The sequence below is a fragment of the Pagrus pagrus genome (assembly GCF_965226575.1).
Source record: "Pagrus pagrus genome assembly, chromosome: 4".
NCBI lineage: Eukaryota > Metazoa > Chordata > Actinopteri > Spariformes > Sparidae > Pagrus > Pagrus pagrus.
Window position 1 is genome coordinate 2,858,121 of NC_140188.1, and position 15,765 is coordinate 2,873,885.

General features: G+C 40.8%; 2 protein-coding genes across 2 annotated transcripts; one reads left to right on the forward strand and one right to left on the reverse strand.

Annotated features, from left to right (window-relative positions):
* The first annotated feature begins 6 nt into the window (after positions 1-6).
* aqp11 (aquaporin 11) lies at positions 7-6,755 on the forward strand. The gene is made up of 3 exons (XM_084352195.1): positions 7-871; positions 3,866-3,982; positions 4,500-6,755. The coding sequence occupies exons 1-3, from the start codon at positions 274-276 to the stop codon at positions 4,598-4,600; spliced, it is 816 nt and encodes a 271-aa protein (XP_084208321.1). The 5' UTR covers positions 7-273; the 3' UTR covers positions 4,601-6,755.
* A 1,553-nt stretch (positions 6,756-8,308) lies between these two features.
* clns1a (chloride channel, nucleotide-sensitive, 1A) lies at positions 8,309-14,695 on the reverse strand (the record flags this gene model as incomplete). Its single annotated transcript, XM_084351938.1, has 6 exons — positions 14,150-14,695; positions 12,708-12,844; positions 11,168-11,302; positions 10,604-10,714; positions 9,038-9,211; positions 8,309-8,379 (listed from the first exon to the last, which is right to left on the reverse strand). The coding sequence occupies exons 1-6, from the start codon at positions 14,266-14,268 to the stop codon at positions 8,309-8,311; spliced, it is 747 nt and encodes a 248-aa protein (XP_084208064.1). The 5' UTR covers positions 14,269-14,695.
* Positions 14,696-15,765: the final 1,070 nt, after the last annotated feature.

Consider the following 15,765-nt stretch of genomic DNA (forward strand, 5'->3'; position numbering starts at 1 on the left):
GGAAAAGTGGGGAGCTCAGTCACTTCCGCACCATGTGAGCTACCGGGACTGAAGCTCATTTGCTCCCGATTGGACCCCGCATCCTCCGGGATAGAGCAGCAGCAGCAGCCCGGCCCAGCCGAGGCTCTCATCCACCGGAGGAAGTGAGATTCCTCGGTACAGAGAGAGACAGAGGCCCGGAGGAGGCAGCAGCTGCTCGGGGCACACAGCGGAGCCTCTCAGCGGCTGAAGGCGCAGACAGTCCCCGACAGAGAGCGCGGACCCGCCGCCAGCATGACTGCAGACGTGGCGGTGTCTCTGGTGCTGCTCGCGGGGATCGTCGCACTGAGCGACGCGACCCGCAGGTTGCTGACCAGGGCCCTCGCGGACACCGGGCTCTCTGTGTACGCGGTGGAGCTCGTGTCCACCTTCCAGCTGTGCTGCTGCACGCACGAGCTCAGGCTGTTGTCCGAGGTGGGCGGGATCGAGCCTCGACTCGCGCTCACCTTGACGTACCTGGCAGCCGTGATCCACGGGCTCACCTTCAGCGGGGCCATCGGCAACCCCACCGGTGCGCTCGAGCACGCGTACCACGCGAGGCTCTCGGGCTCGTGCGCCCTGCGGCGGATCGCGTGCCAGTTCGCCGCGGCCGCTGCTGCGCGAGCCGCTGTGCCTGTGATCTGGGGTATGGGGTTGTCGGGACTGCACGCGCGCCATAAGCTCCTCGGTTACCGGTGCATCAGCCCCATTCACGCGCCACTGCCCAAGGCCGCCGCAGTGGAGCTCGCGTGCGCCTTTGCGGTTCAGACTGCTGTCACGCACACGCGATCGGTGGAGGAGAAATACCGCGTGCACGCGGTGGCTGCAGCGATCGCAACAGTGGTGTACGCAGGTATGACTGCTCTGTGTTGTTTGTGATGACGTCACGTGAATAATTAATAATAACCATCATTAATAAATGTTATTGTAGAGTTAATTAAACGTCAGGAGGAGTTTCATGTAGTTTTAGAGAAGAAATCAAAACTCTGAATTTTAATATTTACAATATTGATGAGGTAATAATACAAACTCAGGAAAATAAGGTCCCCACGACACTGAAGCTAGAAAGGTGGCAGGGTCCGCCACAGATAAACAAGGTGAAGCAGCATAAAGTGTGTTGTCCTTTAAGGTCAGTTTGTTTATTCAGTTTATTCGGTCGTGAAAACAAAGAAAGTTTGATTGTTTAGTTTGTTTAGGCAGAAAAAAAATCAGCCAATGAAGATCTTTCTCTTCTCATTAACATTTCTTCCCTAAAACTACATAATGCTCCTTTAACAAACAATTGAATGCTTCGAAAAACATTTAATAAGCAACTGTTTATTGTAAAGTTGCAACTGATGTTAATAATACTTTGTAAATGTTATTAAACACTGTGCAGTTAGGTTATAAACATTATCTTGATGGCCATGAGAAAGTTGATGTTTAAAAAGATAAATAACTATTAACTAAAGTTTAATTTACTGTAAATTCACCATTCATTAATGATGGTTTTTATAAAGTGGGACCTTGTTTTCATACTCTTCTTCCCAGTGTGAGGTCAGAGGTCAGCCTGATTCAGTGTGTCGCTGTTTGGCACTTCAGTGGGTCTCTAATCAAATGCAACAGAATAGAGTGGTGTAGCCATGACGTTATTTCAGGCATTTAACTGAAAACCAATTTTAAAAACCCACATAGACTTTTAGACGAGGGAACCAAAGTGCAGAAATGCAAACTGATTTCCAGGTTTTAGGACTACAGACTGCACCACTCTATAGAGTCTCTTTAGGTTTGTATAGCCTACATAACAAAACACAACACAAAGGAACAAATGTTTTCTGTTTGTGATGCAGACTAAGTGAAATAACTGCAGCTCATTTATGGAAATGAAATGTGACATTGCTGCCCTGAGGAATGACAGTAAGCTGACTTTCTGCAACAGCCATCTGACACTCAGTATACAAACTGGGTAGAAACAGTGTTTGTGATGTCCGTCAGTGTTGCAACATCCTCCTTCTCAGAACTCACTATCTGAAGACTTGTACCTGATAACAGAAGATTTCCTGAAAACATAGCGCTGCTGTCCAGTCAAAACCACTTATCTCCAAAATCTGAACGTTTCCTGAGCTGAGAAAGTTCATCAGTGACAAATAAACAAACATCCTTCTCTCATGTGTTTCCTCACCCCTGGCCCTAATACTCCTCCGTATAAAACAGCCATGTTTTCAGCTTTGTGGCGATGCATTTTTCAGGTGATTCAATGACTTTGTTAAAGGTTTGTTTGGCTTCAGAAATACGAGAACCGTCTCAGCTCATAACGCAGCACTCCCTCCTTCAGTTTGATCAAACAAATCAAAAACACCCAAAAAATCTCAATCTCTCTCGGTTGTAAACCAACAAACAGTGGCTGCAGTTTTGGTCCATCAAGGCCCCATATTGTCTGTTTTTATTATAAAGCAAGTCTATAGGCAGAGGTGGGAGGTAACAGTACAAATACTTAGTTACTCCACTTAAGTAGATGTTTCAGGTACCTGTACGTCGCTTGAGCATTAATTTCTGACTTCTCCTCTCTACATCTGAACACAAACATCTGAACTTTCTCCTCCTCACAGCTTCAAACAGCCTCGTTACTTTAGTTTGATGCATTTGAGGGGAATTATAGATTATTGTTATTTGGCGTCATCGCACGCCGCCTTCACAACATCACAAGACTGATGTCGACCTATCAGAGCACATCACGCACGGCAGACGCAGCGAGACGAACAAAGACGCAAAAGACGTAAACAGACAGAGAGGGAGGCTGGAACGGGGAGAAAAGGCGTGTTAGTGTCTCGTTTCTGCAGAGAGTTTCTTATTTTCTCTCTTTGTTGCTGCTCGGGACGCTTTACCAACCCAGAATGTGGCGATTTGACGTCCTGGGAATGAGACTCAACAATCAACTATCTTTGTGGTGCGTTCAGGAACAGTTGGGACAAATCCTACTGATTCTACCTTTAACTTTAATAGTCTTTGAATTATATTAATATGACGTGAGCTTCAGTTAGCTTCGACCACAAATGTCCTTCAGAGGGAGACTTTTACTTTGATACTCTGAGTACATTCCACAGCCAGTACTCTGTTACTTTCTCTACTTGAGTATGAAGTGAGTACCTTTGCTACGGCTGCCGTATAAATACTGTCAAAGTATCAAGTTGCTCAGTTCACAGAGAGATGATGCGTCCGTATGTTGTGATGTCACAACCGTACAGTCGCCGCCCTCAGCTACGCTCCTCACAAGGCCACAGGTGTAAAAACAGCGACAGAGCTGATGTGAAACACACTGTGTGGTACCTGCTCAGGCCTGTGAGAGCTGACCAATCAGAGCAGACTGAACTTTGCAGGAGGCGGGCCTTAAAGGTGTCGTCATTGATTCTGGGGAACGACTGTTGATATTTGAATTCCCGGCCACACAAACACACCCATCCCATCAGTGCTCATTCAGAAACTCTGACCCCTGAACTCATGGAGGGTTGTGTGAAACATAGCAACACTGAAATGACCCACCAGTCAAGCAGAAACACAGCAACCTCCGCATCCGTCTTCAGCCCTTTCAGCTCTCGGAGGTCTCTCCACCTTTGAAAAGCCTCGCCGATGTTGACACAGGTCTTCGCCCTTGAGTTGTCACAGTCCTTTTTGTCAGCGCACACAGAACAGACAGCTAGCGGACCAAAGTCTGTATTGGATCAGCATTAATGACTACACCTTTAAAGAGAAAGGAGCTAAAACGGAGGGTGAATAGAGGTGCTGCAGTAATGGACAGTTTGAGAAGAATGATGTGTTTTTAAGCATGTACACTTCATTAATACAAGTGTGTGTGTGTGTGTGTGTCCAGGTGGCAGTGTGACTGGAGCGGTGTTCAACCCGGCGCTGGCCTTCTCCACACAGTTCCCCTGCAGTGGACACTCCTTCCTGGAGTACTGCCTGGTCTACTGGCTGGGCCCTCTGCTGGGTAAGACCCCCTGATGTACACTGGTATCAGGGTATCTGCAGCTCTTGACAAGTCTTAAAAAGCACTGATGTTAAGTTTCATAAAAAAACTTAAAAAGTTTAACTCATGAAGGTCTTGAATGTTTTTTTCTGGCCTTATAAAACACCACTGCAGACCCACTTTATGTAAGTTATTTCAGTTTAGAGACAGTTAAGCAAAATGTTTCTATCTTGATTCTAGTTTCTTGGAAATGTTCACGTCTACAGAGCTCAATAATCTCAATGTCAATGTCCTGTGTAGAAGATATGAACACAGATTGGGACTATCAGGTTTGTGTTTAAAACGTAATGTCTGAGCTCTCCTCCCGTCGGTAAACGCCTCCGGATCAGAGCAGAATAAGATGTTTATTCCTCCGGATAGTCTGGCTCTGCACCCGACTCTGATTTGTTTTGATGGAGAAACCCAGAATGTCATTTTGTGCATGTGAAGCGAATCGTTCCTCTTCTTCATCTCTTCTTCTACATTCTTGCTGTTGCAGGTACGATGAGCTCAGTGCTGCTGTTTGATAAACTCGTCCCTCTGCTGTCGAGGAAATCCCCGTCCCTCCAGCTCCCCCTGGAGACCAAGAAGAGGACATGAGGAAGAGGCATCGCCGGGCTACACGTGTGGACATTGTGAAGGACTGTTAAAGGGACAGTTCACCTTAAAATCAAAAAAGCTCATATTTCCTCCTACTTGTGTTTCTAAGTATCCATCTGGATTGTTTTGGTGTGATATCAGTCAGCCTCCTCTCGGCTTGTGGAGCTCAAGGCATCAAAAATGCTTTTGAAAAAGTCAACAGCAGTGTCTCTTTCCAGAAATCACAACCGGCTACTCAAGATAAACCCACAGACCGTGTTGTGAGCAGTTTCATGTAGGAACTAGGAGTGTTGAGGTACACCAGTACTGATGATAACCGTGATATTTAAAGATGAAATAATGATATGGTGTTAATAATGCACATATGATAATATCATGTAAATGATACATAGCCTCTCTTTCTCATAGAAGGTGGTGGGAACGCACCTTAACCCTGGTTGATTACCTCTTCGTGTCATGTTTTCACCTGTGTTCATTTGTTTCTTGGTTGGTTTGTGAGCATATTCGCTTGAAAACTACTGAACAGATTTCCTAAAAGCTTTGATGGAGGATGGCTCTCAGCCAAGAATAGACTTTTTTCTTCTCACTTTCTTTAACACTGCGAGATGTGACGGTCGTCATTTTCGTTTATTTCTCAGGAAATTATTCATGAATGTCGATGAAAGAAAATCAGGCGTATTTAAGTGGCTGGCATCTATGAGTCAGCACAAAATGGGACTGTTTGGACTTGGCTGAGGTATGCACTCTACTGAATGCCATCCTGATTCTCTCTCCTCCTCCATACACTTGACCAGACAGAACACACAATAAATAAAGTTCAGGATGAATTTGACGGATAGCTTTTATTTTTCAAATTTTCTATAGATATCGCGATAATATCTGAAAAATCTAAAATCTGATAACGATAACTATTTTAACCGTATCACTGAGCAAGAGGAAGCGAGCTAACATTACAGCTCAGCCGAGGAGGACGACATTAATGTTACACAAGCACGAGCCTCTCGTTCACGAGAAGATGGACGCTTCCTTCTGCGTGGTGATACGGTTGGTGGGTGTAGTTCAGCAGACAGAAAATAGTTCCTGCATGAAACTGCTCCCAACAAGGTCTGTGGATTATCTGCAGTCATGATTTCTGGAAAGACACGTTACTGTTGAGTGTTTCAAATGTATTTCCATTATAGTGCAGAGAGGGCAGACATCTCTACAGAGGATATCTCCAAAACTCTGCAACTCACACCAAAACAATCTAGATGTATAAACAGCACTACAAGAGGAAGATTTGTTTTGAATCAGGGTGAACTGTTCCTTTAACCTGCTGCTGGGTCCAGTCATCAGACGTTGGCACAAGAAGAAGAACGCTGATACTGACACACTGTTTAAAGACTTCAGCCTGACACAAATGTACTGTGTGATTTCACCTCAAGAGCACATCTGAGAAAACTAAAGACTCTAATTTAGTAGATTTGTTTCAGAAGTCATTAACGAGGCATTTGTTGGCCGAACACTAAAAATCATTCCTGTACGAGTCCTTTTCAGTTTACACTCATCTGATTTAAAACCTTTAGACACCTCAACACTTTTATTTGAGCCAGTATCACCTTTATAACTGTGAAAATGTCAAATATCTGTCACTGGAATATCAACAATTATATCTCGTTTTACACTTGCATGATGTTCAGATTACAGCATGGCATGAAATCATAATCGATTCTTAAGATCAGACTGGATCCGATCAGCTGGTCCAAACATTTATTTACCTGTTTCTGGTAATTCAAGCACAGTTATTGTAGCTGCAGTAATTTAAACTGAGCCCAGTTTTATTTTGTCTAAAATAAAACTAATTCACTAATTAATCAACGAGCATTTTTTCTTTTAACAACGTTCGAGAGCCGAGCACAATGTAAGACTTGTACTGTACACAGGTCTGTTTGTTGTTACACAGATTCAACTGTGACCTTCTCTGTAAAAACAACAAACAACAACAGACTGGAGGCAGATTAAACTGTGATTAATCACTGTTTCTGAAATAAGATTGTTTGACTGGTTGGTTTATTCCTGGATGAATGGCGCTCAGTGGGGGTGAAACGATTACTTGATTTGCCGATTAACAGAAAAATAATAATGTCAATAATAAATGTTTGTTTTTTTTACTGGATCATGTTTCATACTTTGATTTGCTGCTTTTTCTGTTTTCTGAATTGAACATTTCTGGGTTTTGGACTGTTGGTCCGACAAAAAAGTCAAATATTGATTGAAATTAGAAACATAGAGTAAACTATTATTGATTTTTTTAACAGAAATTAAAACTAGACTAAACTATCAATCATTTCTTTGACAGAAGTTAAAACTAAGGACAAAACTATTGACTTTTTATACAAATGAAAACTATAAACTATTAATCAACTGAAACTATGAACCGATAAAACTATAGACCAAACTAATAATGGATTTATTATTATACAAGTGAAAACTATAAACTATGAGTCAATTTTCTATAGGAATTAAAACCATAGACTAAAACTATTAATCCATATTTAATTACACAAATGATAACTGGCCTAAACAATTGATTAATAGAAAATTATATTATAGAATAAATTATAAATCAATTATTTTGTAATAACTTAGTTTAGTTGTAGTTTCCAATAAAACTACAAAAAAAACTTGATTTGCTTTACAGAAATTAAAACTTAAAAATATTCAACTATTTTAAACAAATGAAACTATAAGTTAATCTTTTTAATAGAGAATTAAAAACGAAAAAAAAATGAAAACTTTAAACTATGAATCTTTTTTTATACAAATCAAAATTATAGAATAAAAACTTTTTTTCTGTGGAAGTTAAAGCTATAAACTATTGATCGACTTTTTGATATAAAATTAAAACTATAGACTAAACTATTTATCAATCAGTACAAAAATAATTGACAGATTAATCCATGAAAAATATAATCATTAGTTGCAGCTGTGTTGCCTGTGTGGGTTTAAAAGACGGCAGACAATAAGGTAGATTATCACCTGGTTATCCATAAAGTTCGTTTGTCTTAGCTGTCGGAAAGAAAAACGTACTCATACATACTCGTATTCATTTTGTGTTAAACTCTGTGTAGGTTTTGTTACCGAGTGGAGTTTTTAAATCAACGTTCATGGTAATAAAAATCAAAAACTCATACAAAAACTATGCATTTATTGACAATTTCATACAAAGACATGAACTCTCCACGGCGGGAAAATCAGATATTAAATTGGTCGTTAGGTACAAAACAATAACATAAACTCAGTGTTTTATTTTTACAGTCAACAACAGGACCTGGGGCTGCATCTCAATACTCTACAGTAGCTCACTTGGCCCAACGCAGCGCACTTGGTTCAATTAACTGGGCAAATTAGAAGAGATGGAGGCGACAGGAGGACGAGCAGAAAACCCACGAAGAGCTCCAGAGTGACGTCTACTGAGATGACTTTAAGCACACAGGAAGAGGTTTGACAGTGAGAACAGGAAGAGTACGAGTAAGAGCTTTAAAGAAGTGCTGCTGTCCTCTTCTCCAATCCCATGATGCAACACTGGAGCCGCTGGAGCGTCCTCCATCTACAGAAAGAGTCAGAAAACACATGAATGAACCAGAACAGACAACAATCTGTCCTGATCGTACGGACCGACTTTGCCTTTTATTCAGATCTTTTATTTCATGTTAAGTGTCTTTGCTGTCACCAGTGATCGACGTCTGCATCCTCAAACTGACCGGCCTCCAGCGCCGCTGCATCCACCTCCATGCCGTCTTTCAACAACAACAACAAACAACAAACACCAATTAACCAAACAACACCACGTTTCAACAGCATCACATAAACAAAATCGTGTCAAATCAGCCGTTTTATTTTTGTTTTAATCATTTTCTGAGTAGAAATATGAATAAAATATGAACCAGATGATGCACATTCATACAGATCTCTAAAGTTTGACCTTCTACATCCCAATTCAACAAAAAAGACTAAAGAATGTAAAAGATCCTAAATTTGTGAGTTTCTCTCTCTGATTGGGCAAATTAACTCAATCAAGATGGTGTTCCCACTTTTTTTAACTTTATATGGTGAAAAACTCACAGAATATCTGTTTCATTTGAAAATTAACAGAAGCAGAAGGTTGTTCAGGTCGTCTGAGCTGTTAGGACCCTCGGTACTGACAGGGTGAAGAGAAAAGATGACGCCAGCTTGTGACTAAATGTGGAAATAAAAACGTATGAATCCGTCTGGCTGCATTGCTTTCTTCAACACAATGACAAACTATAGTTAGTGACCTACTTAGAAAAGCTCTCTGATTACCAACCGTTCATTTCCCTTCCCCTTCCCAACTGCAACATGATTCATGATTAGTGGGAAAAAATCATTTCGGCTCCACAATTTTCATTTTCAAAAACGTGTGTGTGCGTCTCAAACCTTCAAATTCGGCGTTGGCTTCTTCGGTTCGGACTCCGGCCATGTGGTACTGCTGAGCGACTGACTGGGCCAACATCCCCTCCAGCCTCTCCAGCGTGGCCTGGCCCTCCTGCGTGAGCGCCGACAGGCCCTCGTCACAGGTGTAGAAGGTGGGGATGTCAGCGTGGCCGTGCTCTGAGCGGAGGAGGAGAGCGTTGGGGATTTTAACAGCCACATGGTGTTTGGTACAGGACATGCAGTAAACCATGTTTAGCATTTATAATCACCATTTTATTAATGTTTAAAACACTTAAAACACAGCTAACAACAATTAAAGACATTCTGTATTATTAACTATTATTATAACTTATTATTCCTGGAGTGTCATTTCTAGCTTCTAAAGATATTTACACGTTTTGTTACAACATTAAATATCCCACAGTTTAATTTTGAAGCTCTTACGTGTGTTCACAACGGCAGTTGCTAACAAGTGTCTGAACGAGACTACAGAGGTTGTCGGGGACATTAAACACATCACAGCGAGACTCATCTACTCACTAGTCCGTCTCTACAGGCCCACTTTAGTTACAGACTATCTCTGACTTTACAACTTGTACATTGATCAGTTTATAGAAAACCTGTAAAGTAATTGTGCAGTAAGATGTTGAGTGGTGGTGACGTTTAAGTCAAGTGACCATGATGTCGTCTGTTTGTAGCCTAACATTAGCTTTTTACTGCTACACATTTAATTTACACTTCAAAAATCACAAAAGTGGTGTTCATCTGTGAAGATTATCTTGCTGAAGTATCATGACCTTTTGTTTGGCAGATATTTTCCACAATAATCCAAAATCTAATGGAAAAATCCCGTAGGCTTTTAGTTGTGGAACCAGGGCGATGCTAACTTCTGGTTAGCCTAGCCTCTAATAGGCTGTTACCACCAGTTTACTTTAAAGTAGAAAGGCTCAGTAGATCTTACCTGCCTCTGCAACCAGAGAGTCCAGACAACCAGGGAGAACAAACAGAGACAGAGGGAGAAAACAGAAGAACGTCAATGTTTTTAGTTACTGAAACTGTTAATTCAGGCCACAGCGCGTTTTATTTTACTGTCGGGTCTCAAGACATTACAACAGTAAGATAAAAACTGGGTCTCATCGAGAGAAAGGACGTTTCTCAATCCAAACAAAAGTCTTTCAACTACCAAAAGCTGATTACATTTGTTTTACATGACGGCAGTAATATGGCCACTGCACGTCAAATGTCTAAACATTAGAGTAAATATATAAATCATCTAGCTCTGGTGCAGCTCTCGACGATCTGATGCTTTTCTAGCCGGTCATTCGAGGCGGCGATCGGCAGCTCATTTACCTTCTCCGCCATCTTTACACACCAGGTTGCGCCACTGTTGCTGGAGCAACCTGCTTCATGATTCGTTGATTAACAAATCTGCGAGCGTCTTGATGCCAAAATTTTATTGCACAAATTAAGATTCAAAACACTGTTGAGTAGCTGCTCAAAGACTCATTAGGTTAGAGTATAGGTGTGTGTGTGTGCGCGCATCTTTATTCTTTGTGTGTTCTTCCTCACCGGCCTCCTCCACGTCATACTCTTCTCCTTCAAAGTCGTTGTCCGAGTCGTCGTCCTCCGGGTCGGGATGTAGAGCCTGGCACTCACACATCGCTGAGAACATGGAGTCCACTGCATGTGACACACACATACACACACACACATATTAGATGCTATACTCGAGGCAGCGCTGCCCCCCGTGGTCATTTCAACAGTCTGTGCTGTCACTGTGTTACATATATTTGCTTCTAAATAATTTCCTCCTAACTGTATTTCATTTCCTGCACAGTGGGTTAGTGTGTGGACTGAATGAGTAAATGAGTTCAAACAATAGGACCAGTAACATCGTGTGCTCTTATTTTCATCAAATCCCACGAAAAGATAAAAACTACCACTCTCAGTTTGGCTCTTAATTCTGTCTGACTTCCTGTCTGTGTCTGCGGGCTCCTTAAAAAAAAAAAAAAACACACCTCACAGATACATCTTTTCATTCTGGACTAAAAACAAGCTTCAATAATTTAAACATGTGATGAAGTTATCAGTCAGATATGTTGTGAAGTCCTCATCCTCAGTGTGGTCACTCACATGCTGCCTTGTCGCTGGGCACAAATCGAATCTCTGTGATCGTTCCTTCTTCATCGTCGTCGTCTCCACCGCTGCTGATGCTGTCGTCCTCTTCGTCATCAGGAGCTTTCTCTGCCATTTCTGCTTCATTCTCATCTGTGAGGATCAAAGACATAACAGTTAATAACACATACAGGCAGAAGCAAGTTTCATCTTCTCTCCTGGATTCACATGAACCGTTATACCTCAACGTGGGTCATATAGTATATATGTAGTCCAGTGCTCCTCATGCATACACAGAGTTTTGAGGGCGAGCCACCAAATCGATATCGTAGGAAGGAGAGCTGCAACGACTACTCAATTGAAATCAACTTTTTTGATAATCAGTTGGTTAAAGATCATTTTCAAGTCAAAAATCTCAAACATTTACTGGTTCCAGCTTCTTAATTGTGAGGATTTGTACAGTAAATGAAGAGTCTTTTGGTTTTGGACTCCTTGTTGGATGAAAGAAGCAATTTGAAAACATCACTTTGGGCTCTGGGAAACAATTCTCTTGACATTATATCGTCCAATATTGTCTAAACGCATCTGCAAACTAACTAGGAACTAAATGTATCCAATAAAGTAGCTGAGAGGAATTACAAAGTAGCAGAAAAAGGAAATACTTAAGTATTGTACTTTAGTACCGTACGTACTTGAGTTACAAAATAAAGAATATGATAATCAGAGAAAGCAAAAGTGATTTTTCCAACTTCCTTCTCAAATAAATATTCAATCTCAGGAAAAAGCGTTTCTACTTCTGTAATACCGTTCAGCTTTTTTGAGACAGAATGCATGAAAGAATATAATACCCGTTTCTGAATGTCATAATTTGTCATGTACTGTTGACAATAGGTAATGTTTTTGATTTTTTAAAGTTGCTACAAGTTTTGTGACATAAAAGAATAAAAAAAAATAAAGAAAAGAAGTCTGAAAACCAACTCGAGACTTTCTGATTTACTCGCATTATATATCGATTAAACCCCTTAAAGTTAATATTAATATATATTATAGGTTAATTCTTCTTTCTTCTTTAATCCTGTTGTTTATTGTTAATTGTTTCAGTATTGATTGAATCAGCGTGACATCTCGATAACAACAACAGTTACTGGGTAGAAGCGTTGTCGTTGATTTTTGTGGCGATATGTGAAACCGGCAAACTTTTTTATTTCTGTTGTCATTTTCAGCCGGAACTGTAACATTTAAAAGATATACAGTTTAACACGGTGGTCCGACGACGAAGTCTCCAGCATAACGTCATTAACAAGCTACAACAGCATTCCTGCATTTTTAGATGAATCAGATATATACACTTTGAAACAGCATCATTAAATTGTATGTAAACTCATGCGTGATGTGGCGGTTTTCTACCCTCAAGTGACTGTAAACAAACATTGTTATTCGGTCTGTGCTGCTTGGAATTATTATTAGGTGTGTTCAACAAAGATAATACCCATTTCTTATTTGAATAATTATATCATTATATTCTTAATATAAGATTTAGACTTTGCATCAAGCTCACCTCCGAGTTTTCCGTTGACCATGACGTACAGGTGCTCCTGTGGGTAAGCACTGACGTCTCTGGAGATGGCGTGCAGGCCGATGGTGGGATAGTCCAGAGAGAAACCCATCCCCGAGCCATCGAACCACGACAGGCGTCTGAGAGGAAGAAAACACACAAAGCTGACAGCTGTTTGCTCGGCTATGCTTCAAAGACAAAGCGTCCGTTTGACAGTGGCAGGAAACAAGCTGCTCGTCCACCAAGAGTTTAACTTAAAACATTTTTTTGTACTTTCCACTGATGCAAAACAACTTATGTATAGTTTCCATGACTGTGAAGATCTTGGACATTTATTCCAGGTTCAGTGATTGTTTTGGAACAGAAAGTGTAAAGTAAGAGCCCGTACTTAGAAGTACTTTCAGTCCTGTGTTAAATAATTAAGCGCCAACAGGCCCCGCTAATCACTTTCTCGACTAATCCATTAGTTGTTTGATCTGAAAATGTCATAAAATGGTGAAAAAATGTTGATCAGTGTTTCCCAAAGCACAAGATGTCGTCGTCAGATGTCAAATGTTTTGTTCACAACCCAAAGATATTCAGTTTACCGTCACAGAGGAGCAAAGAAACCAGAAAATTCACATTTAAGAAGCTGGAATCATAGAAAGTTTACTTTCTTTTATTCAAAATAAAAACTCAAACAGATTACTCGATTATCAGAATAGTTGGTGAATTTTCTGATGATTGATTGATTGACACTTTCTGCACTCTTCACACCAACGAAACATTAAAGGTGCAATATGCAAGAATTCTTATATAAAACATTTAACTAAAGTTATCAACAGAATATGAAGAAATAACAGTTTAAACATTAAGTAAAAGACGTCCCAGTATGTCACAGAGATAGCTAATGAAGTTAGCATGCTAACCAGCTAGCCCCTAGCCACTTTGTAGGGTGTTGGCCCGCTCGTAAACACCAAAAACACCAACACTCCCCCAGTGCTCCCAACCACAGGCACAGTCAGCTAATAGGACTGGTAACTGCCTAGCTAAACGCAGCTACAGTTAGCAGCAGTTAGCAACTACTCTGGCGATAAGCTGCCCCCTACTTGTCTATTATATGAATTACAGGTGTCCAATTCTTACATATTGCACCTTTAATAACCGATGGTGCAGGTTTAGAGCAATAGTTGTTTTTTTTAAATAGTATTTTGCTCAGTTTTAAAATATTAGCTTCTTATTTGAGGCAAATTACTTGATTTTCAACAAAATCAAAACTGCGAATTATTATTTTGAAAGCGCCTACTCCGGAAGTGCTTAGCACGAGGAGTGGCGCATGTAGCTGTTTTTATACCTTCCATCCTGAATATTGTTGTCACTTAACACAATGTCTGTATCAAACCCTGATAAAACACCGACCTGCACCTGAAGCTCACAGAAAAACAGGCGCCATGTGCATCACTTACGTTTCAGCAACGTAGAGCGTGCCGCAGCCCAGCTTCTGGCCGTCCATCACCGCCGTGGTCTCGGCTTGCTCGTGCCGCACTCCCTCGGTGGGAGTCGGGAGGTTTTTCAGTAAAACCATCGTCCGTGTGGCCGTTAATGTTTGCGGACCCGCTGGAAGAGGCGAGGGAAGGAGAAGGAAAGCAGCCTGCGGTGTCAACAAGAAGCTGTGTGACCCACTTCGTGCCACAAAGCTGGCTAATTTAACCCGGGATAACTTCTCAGTGAAGAACAGCTCGACAGCCAGCTGGGGGCGGACAAACGGCTATAAACTGTCGCGCTTCTTCTCCGACATTAACAGAAACCAGGCGGGCGGCTCGGAGCGGGAACTCAGGCTGAAGTTAGCAAACTGTTGTTGAAGCTACACGCTGACTTCTCCTCAGCAGCGACCTCTCAAAGCTGAAATATCGCGGCAAGATAAGTCGCTGCTTCACAGACCACAAAAAGAAATACGTGACGGCTACGAACAGGGCGTTGTTGCGCTCACGCCCATATGGTTACGCTAATTCCTTTGTAACGTAACTTCCGTATTCCCGTACAGTGCGTAGCGACAGTTCTTCTTCTGCGCGCTGTTTGGTAGATCGCAACACCAACTTATAGGTGCACACCGCCGCCTACCGTTCCGGGGTATGTAGAGCAGGACGTAGTTAACAAGATGAGGTAAAATAATATAGTTAAATAAAATAAAAAACATGGAATAACATTAAATAAAAGCGATCAATTAAATACATTCACTTTTTAATTAAAATACAATTTCATGGAAATCAAATGCAATGTAACTATAAGACTCCAGTATATAAATAAAGTATAAAATATGGGTAAAAATGGGTATTGTAAAAAAAAAATTGAAAATTAATTAAATAGCGATAAATATATAAAATTAAATACATTCACTGTTTAATTACAATAAAATTTCATGGTAATTAAATGCAATTTGACTTTTAATATGAGACAGTTTATCATCAGTTACATTTATTCAATTTTAAAATGCATGGAAATTAATGCCTGATCTGATCATGGATCCCACTTTGTTTTGATGATCCTGTAATGTTTGTTTGTTTGTTTGTGTGTTTGTTTTGTTGTTGTTTTTAAAAAGGGGGACAATGCACATTTATTAACATGAGCATGAGTCTATCATGTAAATGGCCCAGATTTAGCCTTACAGGCTAATTTTCAGCTGCAGTCCCTGGTAGGTTGATAGCATATGAAAACACAACATAATAGTGGTTTTGTATGTACTTGGCAGTGAGCTACACTTGCATCACAGTATTTCTTCAGAAGAAATTAAATTTGTATATTTTTCTAAACTAAATATTCTACCATCTCCTGTTTTCGGACATCATAAAGTCTCATACAATCCCTGAATGTGTAATTCAACAGTAAACTCTGGATGCAGTTACATATTGTAACCACCAGAGGGCAGCGCAGGCGCACACATGCGAGGGCTGTGAAGTTAGACACAATCACCTACCATGATTTCCGGTCAAACCATTCAAAATAAAACCCACAGTCGAAAAAAACACATCCACAGTTTTGTTTTGAAATACCGAAACTTAAAAATATATTTTAAAAAGTTAAA